At 36.5% G+C, this 14,993-nt stretch overlaps 1 protein-coding gene across 3 annotated transcripts in view; it reads right to left on the minus strand.

Moving 5' to 3' along the window:
• Positions 1-8,390: 8,390 nt before the first annotated feature.
• The window catches only part of pax5 (paired box 5), a 66,789-nt gene continuing 60,186 nt past the window's right edge, over positions 8,391-14,993 (minus strand). For all 3 annotated transcript variants that reach the window (XM_051113131.1, XM_051113114.1, XM_051113123.1), the window contains exon 11: positions 8,391-14,968. In XM_051113131.1, the coding sequence (XP_050969088.1) occupies positions 14,886-14,968 (83 nt within the window). In that variant the 3' untranslated portion in view covers positions 8,391-14,885. The remainder of the gene's footprint in view (positions 14,969-14,993) is intronic.

Here is a 14,993-nt window from a genome sequence, read left to right on the forward strand (position 1 = left end):
ACATTTTAATGATTTATTGATGAACTAGTGCTTTCTTTGTTTTCGGCTTAAGAGAAGTCGGCAACAATGACTCGTCAATGACTTTTCCTTTTTTACTTTTTGAAGGGCAATATTTTCCTAACCTTACCCGATTCGTTAAAAAAAGCTGAATCATTCAGTAACAAAACACCGCTGTGTGTTGCTCGGAGATGTGCGACTGTTCTGCCATGGCTTTGCTTAGAACTATTTTCGTTTGGAAAATGGTCAATAATCTGTCTAAAATGTAAGTCAGCTAATATTAACTACTTGTTTATTGAACTACTGTTGTATAAAATCAATGTCACATTTGCTATCATGCTGGTGCTTTTTCGTGTGATGTTGCTTACCTATATCATATATTATATACAATATTTATCTTTTTTTTCTACCGCAGTATGTTTGTTCATGTTTGTTTCTTTGTGTGTGCTGTTGCGCCTGTTAGTTTTGATTTTTCCGTGAGTCAGATATGCTGCACGAGCCTTAACTGACGCAACCTTGATACTTTCCATCCTATCACTGTTTACACTGAAAGTAATAAAATCAGAATCTTTCTCACCAAAGTTTCGGTGCTGCCTTAGGTATTGTTTGTTATTGATGTTTTAATCAGGTTACTTGTCGGTCGGGCAAGAAAAATTCTCTTTCACTTGCCCCATCACATAATCCACTTGTCCCGGACAAGCGGTAATGTCGAGCCCTCTTTGTGCTCAAGTTCACAGAAACCTGCAGAAACCGCATCCTGTTTGCTTTCATTATTTTACAAAAGCGCAATGATTTTTTTTGTCTGCGACTAATAAAATTTGGTCGACCAAGCCTCTTTTCGTCGACTAATGGTTAGTCGATTATTAGGGGACAGCCCTACTATAGACACTGCCCTACTCCACTCATATGGTGTCAATTTTATTTGTGCAGGTCTTAAAAAAAAGGTCGTAAAAAATCTTAAATTTGAGCTTACAAATCTTGTAGATACCCTGGTATATAGTCACTTAGCCAACACTGGAAAGACATTGAATTTTGGTTGAAAATCAGGTTGACGTCAAAACCAAACATTGGCTTGACATCAACCTCTATACATTGAATTTGGCTGGAGATGAAAATCAGATTTACATCAAAACCTAATGTTGGATTCATCGCAGTCTCCGATATTGAATATTTGATTCTTTTGAATCAAATCAATTTTGTGAATTCATTTGAATATTTTTCTCTCAGTCTTTTCAGGAGAAGTCACTAAACATATACATCCACATATACATATTCATCAGTCAATTATACCTCTTATGTAGATACTTGCATTACTGGAAGTAGTTGCGTGAAGGCATTACCAAGATGGCCACCAAATGTACTGACTTTTCTTAAAAGAACTTTTTCTTCATTCTGTATGTGGAGAACTGTTTTCACCCTAGAGTAAATATAGTACAAAGGTAATTGTGACTTTATTTATTGTAATCGCTTCTTTGTTTACTCTCATGTTATTCCAACCCTCTATAACTACTGTGGCACATAAAATATATATATATATTTATCTTTTTTTTTTTAGAAACACTGACAGCATTTTATTTTTTGGGTGAACCATCTCTCAAACTAAAGACTGTATTTCTCTTTCTAATTAAAGACTGTAAACTGTCCAACATTTTTCTTTACAATTCCTAATTTTGTAATTCTAATTTGTGACCGGTGTTTTTATGTTCTCTCCACTGCGGTTCCGTGTTCGGCACCGTGTTCTCCTACGTCCTACATTATCCACTTGGAACACTATTTTCTCATGTAATGCATGTACAACAGTTAGTGGAAGCTAGAGATTATGGTTTATGAAGTTGTAAATATATGTACTTTTCTTATACAAAAGTATTGCTTCATTTCAGAATGCCTTCATTAACCCGGAGGCATGTAGAGTACTTATTATGATGTGTGGACGCACTTTATTTTGCTTCAAAATCTGGGCCACCATTCACCACCATTATAAACCTTGGAAGAACCAGGACATTTTTTAATAAAACTCCAATTGTATTTGTCCAAAATAAGAAAGTCATATACACCCATGATGGCTCGAGGTTGAGTAAATCATGGGTTAAATTTAATTTTTGGGTGAACTTCCCCTTTAAAGTTTTTTAGATATACAAATAGGCTTCCATAACTTGCATTCAAGTTTTTTATCTTCACATGCACTCCTTGGGAATCAAACCTACAACCTTGATGTTGCAAATATGCTTCAGAAACACCATCATTTGCCCTCAACCCAAATCCTTTTAATTTGCCAGAGAATTTATTTTGCAATCTTACAACTGCAGAATATATGGAAAGACCTTTAATACCAACTAACTTCTTGAGCAATAGAAAAAGTTTTAAATAAGAGCTAGTACTTTTCTAAACTAATTACTGTAGGGAGTTCACTTTCCTGAAAATGACTGTTCACCTCCTAGCCTCCCCTAAGGCCCACTCATGACCATCAGCATGTGTGAATGTGAGAGAAAAAGAGACTACAATTCTTCGTAATCAAGTGTCTTGGATTCTTCAAGTGTGTGTGTTTGCTTGTGTATAAGGGGGAGAGAACATGTGCGTCCTCATGTAAGCGTGTACGAACGTCTATGTGTGTGCTTGCAAGTGTCTTCACCTGCACGTCAGCTTTACACTCCTCTGTCTTAATAAGACTCTTGCAATTACCTTACCAGCACCCTCCATTCCCACTCACACACACACAGAAGTAGCTGCTCTGTGAGTGACGTTAATTTGCATGGCTTCTTGGCCCTCTAATGGCTATCTCTCCCACTCGTGCTCTTCTCGCAGAGCAAGAGCAAATAAAATAGACAGGAAAAATAAAAATGTCATGATTATTTATTTAATCAGGCTTGAAGGAGCTAGTCTAATAAAGGGAAAGAAAATTTGTCCAACACAGATGATTCATTTTAGTCTGTAGACTAAAGTTCAGTTCTAAATTATATTTATCTTCATATTGGTGTATGCTCTCAATTATAGCTCCCTGTGTCTTATTAAGGCTTGTGTGGGGTGGATGTAATTAACAAATGTGGACATAGCACCCATATATATTCCCCCTCCGTATTTACTAAAGCATGCCGAACACTTTACATGCACATGTCATTGAAGGAACTGTGATATAATTATTGCGCAATTTAACTGGTCCTGAAAAAGCCACCCACTGAAAAGATAAATCTAAAGCAGCATTATACAACAGTTACAAATGTCAGATTTGGGTGTCAGAGAATAATTTCAAAAGTTTGCTTGTAAAAGTGCAACTGACTGTCAGTTGGTACTTTTTTGGGATTCTTTCTGCAGTTTACATTGTTACGCAAGTAAGGGAGAACAAGCGAGTGAATGATTGAATCGTTTACTCAATATTTAATGTAAAAGACTGATTCATTCAGGAACAAAGCATCACTACTGTGGTGTGATCTGCTTTGGCTTTTAATTTTGTTGACAGAGCATGTAACAATCTAAATAAGCTATGTAATGACCAATATTAATTTATTGTTTATTGAACTGTTGCATACAAACTCGCAATTCTTCAAGACTTTTTTCTCAGAAATGTGAGATATAAAGTCCATATATATTGGATATAAGTCCAGTTTTGAGAAGTGAAAAAAGACAGTTCTGACTTAAAAAACTCACAATTGCTATAAGTCAGAATTGCAAGACAAAACTGAATTGCAATCCTGAGAAATAAACTTCAAAAGTTTTTAAAAAAATGCACAATTACATAATATAATCTCGCAATTTTGAGAAGAAAGACAATTCTTGCAACTTGCATTTGCTAGTTTATGTCATGCAATTCTGACTTAACTTGCAACTGCAATAAAATCAGAACGACAAACTTGCAATTCTGAGATAAAAAGTTGCAATTCTGACAAAAATGTCACAATTGCAAAATATAAACTCGCAATTTTGAGAAAAAAGACTTATATATCTATATAATTTATATTTATATCATGCAATTCTGACTTAATTCGCAGTTGCTATTAAGTCATATTTGCAAGACAAACTCGCAGTTCTGAGATATAAACAATTCTTTTTGCAAGTTTATATCCGTAACTTGCAATTGCTATAAAGTCAGAATTGTACGACATCAATTATGAGAAATAAAGCTGCAATTCTGAGAAAAAAAGAATAATTTGTGATTGTGAGTTTCTATCTTGCGTGAGTTTATTTCTCAGAATTGCGGTTTTATGTCTCGCAATTCTAACTTTTTTTACTTACAATTGCAAGTTTGTCAGAACTGCAAGATATGAACCAGAAATCGGATTTGCGAGTTTATATCTTGCAATTCTGACTTTATAACTCGGAGCATTGCAAGACGAACTTGCAATTCTGAGAAATAAAGTCACAATTCTGAGAAAACTGTCAGATATACACTCACTTTATTATTCACAATTGTGAGTTTATATCATCTGATTCTGAGTTTATGTCTCGCAATTCTGACTGAAAGGAGAAGTCCACTTCCAAAACAAAGATTCGCATATAATGTACTCACCCCCTTGTCATCCAAGATGTTCATGTCTTTCTTTCTTCAGTTGTAAAGAAAGTGTGTTTTTTTGAGGAAAACATTTCAGCATTTTTCTCCATATAATGGACTGATATGGTGCCCCGATTTTGAACTTTCAAAATCCTGTTTAATTGCAGCTACAAACGATCCCAAATGCGGTTGTAAACGATCCCAGCCGAGGAAAAAGGGTCTTATCTAGTGAAACGATCAGTTATTTTCATTTAAAAAAATACAATTTAAATACTTTTAACTCTCAAACGCTCGTCTTGCCTTGCTCTCAATGAATATGTGTATTCTGGCTCAAGACAGTTAGGGTATGTCGAAAAAGTCCAATCGTATTTTCTCCCTCAACTTCAAAATTCATTTCAAAATCATCCTACATCGCTGCAGAAGTACTGACACAGTCTTTCCAAAGTGAACATACAAAGAAGCTCAAACACCCTTAACAAAAAAGGTAAAACAACGATATAGAACGATTTTGAAGTTGAGGGAGAACATGAGATGGGAGTTTTTCAACATACCTGGAAAAAACTGGAAAAAAAAACAGTCCAGGCAGAGTAAGACGGGCGTTTGACATTAAAAAGTATATAAATTGTATTATTTTTATGAAAATAACCAATCGTTACACTAGATAAGACCCTTCTTTCTCGGCTGGGATCATTTACAACCACATTTGGGATTGTTTGAAGCCGCATTTAAACTGCATTTTGAAAGTTCAAAATTAGGGCACCATACCAGTCCTCAAAAAACATATTTTTTTTACGACTAAAGAAAGAAAGACATGAACATCTTGGATGACAAGGGGGTGAGTACATTATATGTTAATCTTTGTTTTGGAAGTGGACTTTAATAGCTTGAATTTATGTCTCGCAATTCTGAATTTTTTTAAAAAGTCAGAATTGCAAGATGTAAACTCACAATTGCAAGAAAAAAAGTCTGAATTGTAAGATAAAAAGACGCAGTTACCTTTATTTTTTATTCAGTGGAAACAGGCATCTGTAACATAGAACTAATCAAACATGGTAAACAGAATTTTAATTGTGAAACCCTGATTGTTTAAAGCAATCCTGTCATGTTTTGATCAATTGGAATTCATTTGTAATTTATTTGTCCTCTGTTGGGAACAAATTCCTTGCTGGAGACCAGCGTTTACAACGCCAACATATGTTGGCCACCAGTCACACAGGTTTTATCAATAGGTATGTTCACCTGGTGGTGAAGCACTACAATGCTTTAGTTATTGCCCATTATATTTTAAGCAATCCCTGAGTGAATAGCTGAAATCAGAAAAGGTTTGTTGGCTTGGATTGGAGAAACAATTTGGGAGTTATGTATAAGGTTTTGTGGGACACAACTGCATATTTAGGCAAGTCATTTCCAGATGATAATGAGGTTTTGAAAGTGCTGCTAGGCGAGAGTGATCCACTGTATCCAAAGTCACAAATATACACACCTGAGGAACTCCTCTGCTTTGAAGTGCTCATTCATCATGTTATCTGGCTGAAACTCAAGCTCTGCAGAAATCACAGTTTGCCACTGTGCTTCTAATCTGGGAACGCACCCAAGTGCCGAAGTATCACAAGTGCCAACCTGGCAAACTAGGTATTCGGGCAGTGACCCAAGACTGTGTTACTGAATGTGTGTGCGAGACATGGTAAACTGGCACGCGACCAAATCCCAGCTGGTGCTGAGTGTGTATCCAGCTGGGCTGAAGCTGTTTTTCATGTGTGTGTGGGGTGTTGTTGTTGTATTGCAGCTTGTGGTCCATTATCACCCCCTGTTAAGACCTCCTGTGGACCAGGCCACCAGCCAAAAGTGAAGCACTGGTAAGCTCCATTCCCACAAAGTAGGGAGGTTGTGTTTATGCAGCTCAATAGAGGCAAGTGGATTAATTCAGTATCATCTTGTTTAGAAACACTGCAGTTGTTGCCTTTGAAAGCGTTTCTTTAATTACGTTTATGAAACCTGTATCCTATCCAGTTCTACTTATCCTGGATGTCTGTAGCGATACTTCATTGCTTCTTGCAAGCGAGGAGACAGACAAAACAAATATATATTAGTGAATAAAATGTATGTCATGTCATATATAAATAACCATTAGTCATATGTATATAAACATGGCATCTTACAAGGGATAACATGAAAATTACCCTATGATTTACTCACTTTCAAGCCATCCTAGGTGTGTATGATTTTCTTCTTTCAAATGTATACAATTGAAGTTATATTTCACGAGTTCACCTGCCCATCCAGTCCTGATGGGCAGTGGGCCGGAATAACGGAGGCTGGGACGCTGCAATGAGAGCTGCTTATATAGGCTTGTAATGATGATTGACAGGACTGAATGATTAGGCTCCTATCATTCATAAAAAATGTCCTGGCTCTTTATAACCTTTATAATGACAGTGTATGGGTGTTGAGATTTTGAAGCCCAAAAAACTGCATCCATGCATAATAAAAAGTGCTCCACACACCTCCAGGAGGTTAATAAAGGCCTTCTGATGTGAAATGATGCATTTGTGTAAGAAAAATATCCATATTTATAATTTTATAAAGTTTTGGCTAACAGTTGTACACGCATTTACGAGAGAGTGGCGTTCCAGAGGAGAGATCAAAACAAAACACCGGTCACAAATTAGAAGTACAAAATGAGAATTTGTAAAGAAAAATGTCAGAGGGTTTCGATATAAGCCAATAGGAGACTGGTTTTCCTTTGATGTGAAAACAAAACTCGTGTTTCTCGTGAGAATAGCATATACTCACCGGAGCTTACGTTACGCCTGCGTCCTACGTCATTTGCTGGAACGCCACTCTCTCATGAACACGTGTATGACACTTAACAGAAGCTAGAGATTACGGTTTATAAAGTTGTAAATATGAATATTTTCCCTGATAGCGCACATACATCTCGGAGACGTCTATTTGACGTCTGCATTTACATCTGCAATACGTCTATTGAATGTTTCCTATCAGATGGCAAATAGATGTCTATTAGATGTCTTTAAGATGTTTATGATTTAGAATGTATGTATAACTGACATCTTACAGACGTCTGCCAGATGTTTGTACACAGCAGATGCTTTCCAGATCAAGAGATCTTTAACAGACATCTTGCAGACGTACGTGTGCTATCTGGGTTTATTACACAAACGCATCACTTCGCTTCAAAAGGCCTTTATTAAGCCCACAGAGTCGTGTGTAGCACTTTTTATGATGGATGGACGCACTTTATTTTGCTACAGCTCCGCCATTATTGTTTTGTGAAGTGTTTACAGTTTAGCAGCTAAACTTTAGCTTAGGGAACAATTCGCTTGCAACAAAATGTTTTTTATGTCATTATTTTAAGAACGGACATTATTGTTTTATGTAAAAAAGCATGCTAGGGTTGCCAGGTTGTCACAACAAAACCTGCCCAATTGCTACTCAAAACTAGCCCAATCGCGTTTCAAGAGGGTCCATCGTTAAGGATCACAGTCCGGGGTGTAAAATACAGGCTTTTACAATGTTTTCTGAATTGAAGTGCATTTAAGCCTGTTGTAGGGGAATCCAACACAATATTAGGACACTTTAAATAACCATGACCTGCTCTTTAATACAGCTCTGATCATTTTGTCTGAAAGAAGAAAATCATATACATCTAGAATGGCTTGAGGATGAGTACATCATGGGGTAATTTTCATTTTTGGGTGAACTATGCCTTTAAATGAACTTTTTAGTGATGAATAACAATAGCATTCTCACAACCCCATACCCCATTTTATATTGTATGTATATTATATGTAATATATTTCCACTTGTCTCTGTGTGAAATGACAATATAAACAGGTGAAAGAGCCATGTGATGAAAGTCAAGCTTTTTGATCAATACTAACACAACCTGTGAACTTAAAAAATTACTTTTATTCTGATGAACCAATAAAATTATGGCCAATATTTACAAATAATTACTTCTTAGTTTCACATTACAACATACGTGAATTGATAATACACAAACAACATTCACTCATATGCACATACACAGAGTAGCCTATGACCCTGTATCAGGGATTAGGAGGAATGCCAGACAATTGAATAACCCTGAACAACAGTAAAACAAACAAACAAAAAGTCATCATCATAATAAAAATAATAACAATAATAATATAATAACAATAACAATATAATTCCATTAGAAAATCAATATCAAATCACATTTATTTCCAGCTTGTGGACAGATTTGAATAAAATGAAGAAATAAGTCATGAAGAACCAAAAAGATTGAAATTAAGTGGCATGATATCTTTGGCAAATTTTGTTCTGCAGTAAATACATTCAAATATTAAGACAACACACGACACGCAGAGAAAAACATCAAGATTTTTTTACTACTAGAAAATTCAATAAAAAACATACACATTTCTTAAAGAAGCAGTTCATTCATTTACTCGTCGCAAACATCTGTTGCCTTCATCTTTCTGTCATGTTGCTTATTTCATAATTTGAATATTTTTGCAATGATCACCAGAGAATACTTTTAAACCGGGCATCTCGAACTTTGGTGGATGCTACAGATATGTTGTTTGTCTGATTTTTTTTCTTCCTTTTCCTTTGAATTGAACTGATTGCTGTTATCAAATTCATCAAAACTTTTCAAACTCTTTAATCTTTACTTCAAAAACTGAGTAAAAAATACTTATGAACCCCTTGGGAAAGAAACTATTAGCAAGTAATTACAGAAGGAGCTTCTGATTGTACACAGAAGGCCACAATAAGGTGATAACCAAGTCCTCTGTTTTTATTTTATTTCATTTTATTTTTTTGTTAAGTCTGCTTTTTTAAATTGGGAAACTTTTTATGTTAATGTGAATGTACCACTTTAAGATTCAATACATAACAGAATATTCCAGTTTTAGAATTTCAAATCAAATTTTGCTGATTTGGAAAATGAAGTGAAGTCAAATTGCATTCACATTTGACTCACATATTCTGATATTTTGATTTGAGCTGATGAGTGAGGCAGGTTCACTGAATGAATTTTAAATACGGAGTCATTGCTAAACCATATTTAGAGAGTAAATCACTTTGTTTTAAGGTATAATTGAAAGGCAGGTATTTATTTTGCCACTTTTTGTGAATGAGAGTGAATGATAAAATAAATAAGGACTAATTAATAAAACCTGTCTGCCAGTGATCTAAATCAGTTTTTTTATGCATGAAATGTGCAATGGAAAACATGTGTGCTTTTTTAAACAATATTTATAAAGTTGGTATATTTCCTCAATATCAGAATTAATTTTTAATCGCATAACTATAATCTTCTCAAAAAAACGTCTCATTTTTACAAAGGTGATCAACGGCCAACTTGTAAAATCTCTAGTCCTGATGGCATTGGAGGAAGGGGTTAGGAAGATCTGATGAGATTAAATGTGCACCAGAGAGGCAAATGGAGTTAAATGGTGGTGGGGGGTGGAAATAAGAAATTGAAATCAGAGGGGATGGGAAACGAGAAAAAGAGGGTTCGATTTTGCTGGTGCAGCAGGTTTTGATCATGTCAATGGAGTGGTGTGGCATATTCATGACCTGACAAAGGACAAAAGGACTGTGTGTGTATTTCATTTGTGTCTCCCTACTTTAATCCAACGGGAACACCCAGAACCTTTTAACCTAGAGTCCATTTAAAATATATGTATAAAAAGATGACAGATACATGACAAGACAATCCCTTCACAGTTAATCTAATATTCATTCTCAGTTCTTAAAGGGATAGTTTACCCAAAATCACCCTCATGTTGTTCCAAACCTGTATGCACTTCTTTCTTCTGTGAAACAGAAAGGATGACATTTTGAAAAATGTAACATCCCTGTTAACATCCCTCAATGTCACAGTGGTTCCATGAAACTATTTGGAATGACATGAGGTTGAGTAAAGCCCAGTTCAGACTACCCGATTTTGGCACAAACGGGATGCAAGATTTAATCGTTTCATCTCATGTAGTGTGTCATAATAGACGACAACTGATGTCACGTATGCGACACTTCACAACGTCACCACAGAAAGACTAGCATGTCTGTGACACTGGCCAATAGGAGCACAGATGCGCTTTCAAACAAGCTTTCAAACAAGCCGAAACGAAAGAGAGACAATGGTATCGATTCTGCTAGGTGGCAAAAATACTGCTGCATTTATGATGTTTCCTTGAGGGACTACCACAACAGAGTAAAAAAAGGTTAAATAAACACTATTTTACCTCTGTTCTCTTTGACAGTTTATACTGCCCTCCATGCAATACAGATTTCTGTCCACTGTCAGGTTTCCTTTCTTTTTTGGGCTTTTCTGACGACAAGACAGGGCAAAACACGCTGTTTGCTAGCCATTGTTTGTTTTTACGCTCATAGCACCTTCTGTCTAGTCCCGTCATATCGATGACAGCATGCATGTCGTTAAAGACGGCAAGCGATGAATGGTCGGGTAGAAACGTGTCGTCTGACATGTTTCTTGTTTACGAGACGACAAGATAATCTGACACAGTGACTGTCCTAACTGACAAAAAAAAAATTGTGTAGTCTGAACAGGGCTTAAATGATGACAGAAGCTGAAACAAATTTGGGTGAACTTTCCCTTTAAGACAATGGAATTACACCATCAGGAGTTTATTGTACCCTGTTATATCATGGAAGAAAAAAAGAAGGGAAAAAAAACAGCTTTTGGATCTCAGAATATGTGAATTTTGACTAAATCTCTTATTTAATCTGTTTTTAGATTTGTTTTATATTGTAAATAATAGATCAGTGTTTTATAATGAATAATTGTATCTAACCTGATGTTAAATATTAAATACAGTGCCTTGCGAAAGTATTCATACCCTTTCATTTTTTTCACATTTTATGTTGCATCCTTATATTAAACTGCTTTAAATTACTTTTTTCCCACATCAATTCACACTCCATACATCATAATGACAAAGCACAAAACAGATTTTTAACAACTTTGAAAATTTCTTAGAAATGATTCCATTGCATAAGTATTCATACCCTTTTCTGGGGCATTTGAAATTTAACAAGCCTTGAGGTCAAAATAGCTGTTTGTAGAGCTCAGAAGCAGGCTTGCGTCAAGGCACAGATCTGGGGAAGAGTTCAGAAAAAAATTCTGAAGGTTCACAGAAGAATGTAGCCTCCATTATGAATGAATGAATGAACACATTTATATAGCGTTTTCATTGTGTATTGCCATACACCCAAAACGCTTTACAATCATATGGGGGGATCTCTCCTCACCCACCACCAGTGTGCAGCATCCACTTGGATAATGCGACGGCAACCACAGGACAACGGCGCCAGTGCGCTCACCACACACCAGTTACAGGTGGAAAGCAGAGAGTGATAGAGCCAATTCAATAAATGGGGATTATTAGGAGGCCATGATTGACAAAGGCCAGAGGAGGGAATTTGGCCAGGACACCGGGGATACACCTCTACTCTTTACGAGAAGTGCCATGGGATTTTTAATGACCACAGAGAGTGACCAGAGAGAGCTCCATGATGCAGATGGAAGAAACTTACAGAAGGACAAACATCACTGCAGCACTCCACCAATCTGGTCTTTATGGAGGTGTGGTCAAACTCAATCCTCTCCTCAGTAAACACACAAACCCACTTGGAATTTGGAAAAAAGTATCTAAAGGACCCTTAGACTATGAGAAACAGGATTCTCTGGGATGAACCTCAATTCAAAGCATTATGTTTGAAGGAAACCAAGCACTGCTCCAGCCAGAGCCTTGGCTTGAACGCAATCAATTTCTGAAGAAACCCGAAAATGTGAGAGGTGAAGAGGTAAGGTGAAGAAGGGCAGATAATTGCCATATGCAAATGTGCAAAGCTTGTGGCATCATACCCAAAAAGACTTGAGGCTGTAAAGGTGCTTCAGCTAAGTACTGACTTAAGGGTATGAATACTTATGCAATGTACTTATTTCAGTGTTTTATTTTTAATAAATTTGCAAAGTTGTTACAAATCTGTTTTTTGCTTTGTTATTATGGTGTATGGAGTATAAATTTATGTGGGGAAAAAAGTAATTTAAAGCAGTTTAACATAAGGCTGCAACATAAAATGTGAAAAAAATGAAGAGATATGAATACTTTCAAAAGGGACTGTAGATTTATATTAGTCTCATATTTCGCCTTTAGTTTTAATTAGATTGTAAAATTAGCATGTAAAAAAACGCTGTTAAATGATGGGTAGTGGCATCTGTTTTTTTTGATTGGTTGGTCAAGCTGTGATCTCGTTACGTCATGCAGACAATTTTAGTGACGCGTGGTCATTCTGGATGACTCGGTAGAAAAATAAAGGCACTGTCCTTGATTTCAGCTGGTGTACTTCAGGTTCATAATGCCTCTGACTAAAAGTTTAAAAGGTCAAAGTTCACCAGTAGTCATTAGTGGTGAACGGCATCAAGGGTTTCTTTAGAGTTGCATAACGTGCAACTTATGGTCTACAAACAAATGTGATCCTATTACTACTTTACAATCCAGAGCAACAACATAAAAACATAAAAACTATCAACTTCTATATATATATTCATAGGTTTGTCATTTTTTTCTTATTTAACATCAAGTTTTGGTGCTTGTGACTCACTACTAAAACTACAGTGTTCTCCTTTTTCGAAAGCTACTCAGCAATGCACAGTGTATTGAAAAACAAAAAGCAAGAAAATCAAGAACTGGGAACACTCATCACAGACAATAGCTAAATAAAGCACACTTTTTGTCTTTTCTCATCTACTAGAATCTAAAGTTAGATATCAATATATCAGTCAATAATGATATCAAAAGCTCTTGTCATTGTAAGTGATAGATGTACAGGATATCTCAGACAGACAAACAGGAAGGATGTACAGCATGATGTTGCTACATAGAGAGTTTGGTAAGGCCTCCACCTTGGTCTCATGCATTGTCTTGGCGCAGTATGGATGAAGGGAATAATCAAAAACAAATGCATTCAGAGCGTGAATCAAAATAAAAGCCATTTCTGGATAACAGATTTGTCACTTTGTGCTTTTAAGAGTGTCTATTTGCACTACTGTAGAGTATCTTTGGGGAGGCTAAGGAGATGATTTGAAGGGACGGACAGCATGACATCACTTCCTGTTAGGGGAAGTAGCATCGCTAACAGTGTTCCCCTTCTAAAATGGAGCGACTTTACAAAAGTTTGTCAGTGCTTCAATGCCAGCAAGGAATGAAACGTCGGGGGGTTAAAAAGAGAACCAGCTACGTATTCAACGGCAACATCTTTAGCTAGCAGTAGCATTGTAGCATTTGTCCGCAGTAAACTTTTACACACAATTATATATATTACTCTCCATCATAAATAGCTATAAATCTTACTAATGTACAGTTGAATAAGGGTATTCTGTACATACGTAAATAGTATTTATCTACATAGAGGAAGGAGAGGAGTCTTTAAAATACTGATGCTCTCATTCATAACGACAGTGCTTAAACATTTAAATGATGCTGCTATTTTCCAACATATTACACAATGACTGAATCACAAAGCAGTCCCGTTTTTAGCTGCCGCATCGCAGCTAATGCTAAACTTTCATGTAATTCAGTTTATAAGGGTCCGTTATGTGGTTAACCAAGGGCTCGAATATTCTTGTGCTTGCGCATCAGAACTAATTTCAGTATCTTCCAGTAAAATCTCTCCTAACTCTACCGTAATTACGCTACATTTTCAAAGTGGAAGCATCCCATGATCAACAGTGAAATGGGTCTGTCCTTCACGCTGGCTAATTTTAATGTAAATAATGCCAATATTCCGACCTGAGTTATCTGTCCAACTCTATTAAATCTCCGTTCGCTTGATACGTTAGGTTCTCTCCAAAACAATTCATGGTTTTAGCAGACACAAATTATGATGCCACATTCACACATTTAATAAAACGAACTCAAATCATGTAGGTCATCTCAAGCTGCCACTAGTAGATTGTCTGGTACCAACTCCCAACACCTGATCATCTCTAAGAACAGACTGCATAGAGATGCAAAGACGATAGGATAAGCAAGGCTTTAATGACAGAAGATAAATCAAAGCAATAACAGATTTAGTGTGAGCCGAGACCACAGGAATACAGGTGAATGGGTGTATACTTTCTGTGTATACTGTTAATGAACAGAAATGAGAAAAATCTGCTGAAGCTACTGATTGGACCATTGATTGTAATTGGCAGGAAAACATTGTCACCTCTTCTTTCTTTCTTCTTTCTCCTTCCTGCTCCTCCTTCGTTTCTTTTCTTCCATATGTAGACAGTCTTGTGTGGGTGCTATCAATCCATTCTCGCTCCTCTTTCTTTTTGTTTCGCCCACTCCTTCATCATTCTTCCTCTCCATTGTTCGGTGGGTCAGTGGCGGTCATAGGCAGTGGCAGTTGCTGTGGCAGCCGTTCCTGCTCCCCGTGTGGCTGCGCTATAGTAGTATGGAGATCCTACATGGGATATGAAAAACCAAAT

The sequence above is a fragment of the Labeo rohita genome, chromosome 1 (assembly GCF_022985175.1).
Source record: "Labeo rohita strain BAU-BD-2019 chromosome 1, IGBB_LRoh.1.0, whole genome shotgun sequence".
Classification (NCBI taxonomy): Eukaryota; Metazoa; Chordata; class Actinopteri; order Cypriniformes; family Cyprinidae; genus Labeo; species Labeo rohita.